Source organism: Phragmites australis, chromosome 2 (genome assembly GCF_958298935.1).
Source record: "Phragmites australis chromosome 2, lpPhrAust1.1, whole genome shotgun sequence".
NCBI lineage: Eukaryota > Viridiplantae > Streptophyta > Magnoliopsida > Poales > Poaceae > Phragmites > Phragmites australis.
In genome coordinates, this window is record NC_084922.1 from 17750232 (window position 1) to 17753373 (window position 3142).

The 3142-nt window shown below is 47.4% G+C and overlaps 1 protein-coding gene across 1 annotated transcript; it reads right to left on the reverse strand.

The window, feature by feature from the left end:
* Positions 1 to 640: 640 nt before the first annotated feature.
* LOC133903369 (uncharacterized) lies at positions 641 to 1566 on the reverse strand. The gene is made up of 3 exons (XM_062344716.1): positions 1555 to 1566; positions 785 to 1462; positions 641 to 700 (listed from the first exon to the last, which is right to left on the reverse strand). Exons 1-3 carry the CDS (start codon positions 1564 to 1566, stop codon positions 641 to 643), a joined length of 750 nt encoding a protein of 249 aa, XP_062200700.1.
* Between the last annotated feature and the right edge of the window lie 1576 nt (positions 1567 to 3142).

A 3142-nucleotide genomic window follows, 5' to 3' on the forward strand; every position in this document is an offset into this window, starting at 1 on the left:
CTCAGTCTTTTTATTGTCTTCCCCAACTGGTTTTCCACCTCGGCCTTATAGATTTTGAAGTATTATAATGCTTCATCCTTTGTTCTGAGCAAATAGATGTAGCAGAACCTAGTAGCATCATCTATGAGAGTAAAGAAGTATCTCTTGCCACCTTTTGTTAATATTCCATTCATCTCACACAGATCAGAATGGATCAACTCAAGCGGAGAGGTGCTTCTCCCCTCGACCGAGTTAAACGGTTTGCGGGGCTGCTTTGCTTGCACGCACACCTCACACTTGTGGCTCTTATCATAGTTATATGAGGGAATAAGATCCATTTTGCTCAAACGCACAATTGCTTCATTATTAACATGACACAAGCGAGAATGCCAAATATCAATGTTCTTATTAGAATACGAAGAATAGAAGATGTTTGCAGAGCTATCAAGAATAGAAATGCGGAACATGCCTCCGCAATCATAGCCTTTCCCTACAAACGACCCACACTTGGTCATCACTACTTTATTCGACTCAAAGACTAATTTTATTCCTTGCCGGCACAGCATCGATCCACTGAGTAAATTGCGGGTCATGGCAGGTACAAACAGCACGTCCTTCAGGACAAGAGTCTTGCCAGAAGTCAGCTTCAGGCTCACTTGTCCTACTCCACGCACTGCTGCCGAGACCCCGTTCCCATCAGTACGGATCCACCATCTGCGCCCTGAAGAGAAGTAAAACACGTCTGATCAGCACATATATGTCTAGTAGCACCTGTATCAATCCACCAACTAATTAGTGAATTTGCCGTATAGGCCTGAGGTATATACCCACTGGTGGAGTTGCCTTTGCCAGTATCATTGTCCGATGCAACCGCCACATGCACTTGGGCTTTGGCTACCTTCTGCTGCTCAGGTGTTGGCCCCTTGCCCTTACGATTGCGACATCTGTTGGCTTTGTGATCCGACTCGCCGCAGACGTAGCAGACAATCTCTAGTTTTTTCTTCTTCTTCATTGCATTAGCCTTCGGTCCCAAAAAACCAGGCTTGGTCTTCTCTTTCTTCGCATTCTTACCAGGATGGTTCTTGTGCTCGACAAGGTTTGCTTGAGCAGGCACCTTCCCTCCACCATAGCCTGCCTTGGACTTCTCCTCGACATTTATTGCAGCAATGAGCTCATTAAGAGTCAATCGCTGCTTTAGATGCCGACGTGCAGTGACAAAGTCACGCCAAGAAGTAGACAGCTTAGCCAGAATGGCATTAATCTGAAAGTTCTCCGGGAGGACACATCCATACTGGCCTAAGTCCCGCACGATCAGTTGTAGCTCATGGATTTGTTCCATGACTGATCTGCCATCTCCCATGCGAAAATTCAGGTAGCTTGCCACCATGAAGGACTCGTTGCCGTTGTCGCTGTCAGCATACTTGTCATTAAGCTCCGTCCACACCTTCCGTGCTTCCCGAAGCTCACGTAGACGTCGAAGAGCCTGTTCGACAGAACGGCCAAGAGACGTGCCAGGGCAGAAGCATTTGCCTTCTCCCAACGGGCCCTTAACGCGTCAAGACGCGTTCTTTCGACCTTGTCTAGCATGGCTTCCCCTTGGGGGGCGGGCGGCTCTTCGGTGAGGACCCAGAATAAACTGAGCTCCATCAACCACAGCCTCGTCCGGGCCTGCCAGCGCTTAAAGCCGGTCCCATCAAAGCACTCAGGCTTAATCGCGTCCGAGGACGACGGAGGGAGGGCAGATGAGCTAGAGCTAGCCATCTCAGAAGCAAGAATCGGATTTCTGGATTGTTGAATAATTTATGATATATAGAGCATATATATTATTCCACAAACATAATTACAAGAATGAAAATTCGAGCTAACTATACACATGATAAGGCAGGGTAACAGCTGAGTAAGAGCAAAAACAAAGCAACCCTTCATGTGTAACTTCAATAGCCAAATAACAACATGAAATATAAGAGATAGTACCTCAACATTAGGACAGCAAGTGAATAAAAATGTTGCTCTCAGATTTAAGCACAACAATTGGCCCCAAGTCTTTGAAGACTTGCTCCCAAATTGTTCTATTGATCTAATAAAAGATTGGGCTATCCTTAAGATCTCAGCTAACAAAAGGATCTTGGACAATATACCAAGCGTGAGCACTAGATTGTGAGCTGTACAAAACCAGAGGTTTCCCAACAGATAGTATTTGGTCATGACAAAAGTAATACGAGCAAACAGATGGTGAAACCTACTGAAGTTTCCCAGTACAGAGCATATCCAAATATGAAAGAAATAAGCCATCACTGAAATCTGTGGCCAGAAGACCACCAACAGTGAGGAAGATATCACTCAGATCAACACCTGAGACAAGTAAATTGCCGCACAGACCAACCACTAGTTCACAGCTCACACATCCATAATACCAAAGATCCTAATGCTATTGTTCTTAAGCAATAACCCAATATAAGATCAATTATATCATCACAGAGCACGAATAGTATTCAGCATGCTGTACAGAATGTGAAAAGGGGATAAAAACTCACAGTGAAAGGAGATGAAGAGATTGAATAATCGGGGCAAGGCACGACTCGTCGGTCGCAGTCCTAGAAATCCGATTGCCCGCCGTAGCGCCGACAATAAGGAAGACGGAGATACAATGCCCAAACCACACTGCACGCGGCACGTGTGGGCAAACTTCCGGCGTATGCAGCTCCAGACCAACACCACTCACATCCAAATCTCCGAACGCCAAGTGAAGCCGAGGAAGACTCGGATTCAACCGGCCAAAGACCACTGGGAGGAAGAGGAGATCGGGGAAATGCTCACAGAGAGAATCCTCTTCATCGGTCTGCTCTCCAGAGAGGGGAAGGAGAAGGATCTATATCGGGGAACCTTGCACCGGCCGGCCGGATCCAAATCCCAACCGAACTGCAGCTCCTCCGACTCCCAGGCGCACGGTGCGGCCGGCAGTTGCCGCCGCCGCACGCCCAGGTGCCCCAGCCTTCCCTTCCCTCGTTCGCTCCGTCAAGCCCTAGCAGCTGGCTGCCTTATAAGGGTAAGAAGCCGTGGGCTGGGCCAAACCAAAGGCCCAAGCTCATATCAGCTGCAAGATTCAGCCCAAAAGAGTTCCAGCACATTGAAAATTTCAGTAATATATGCAACAACAAATACA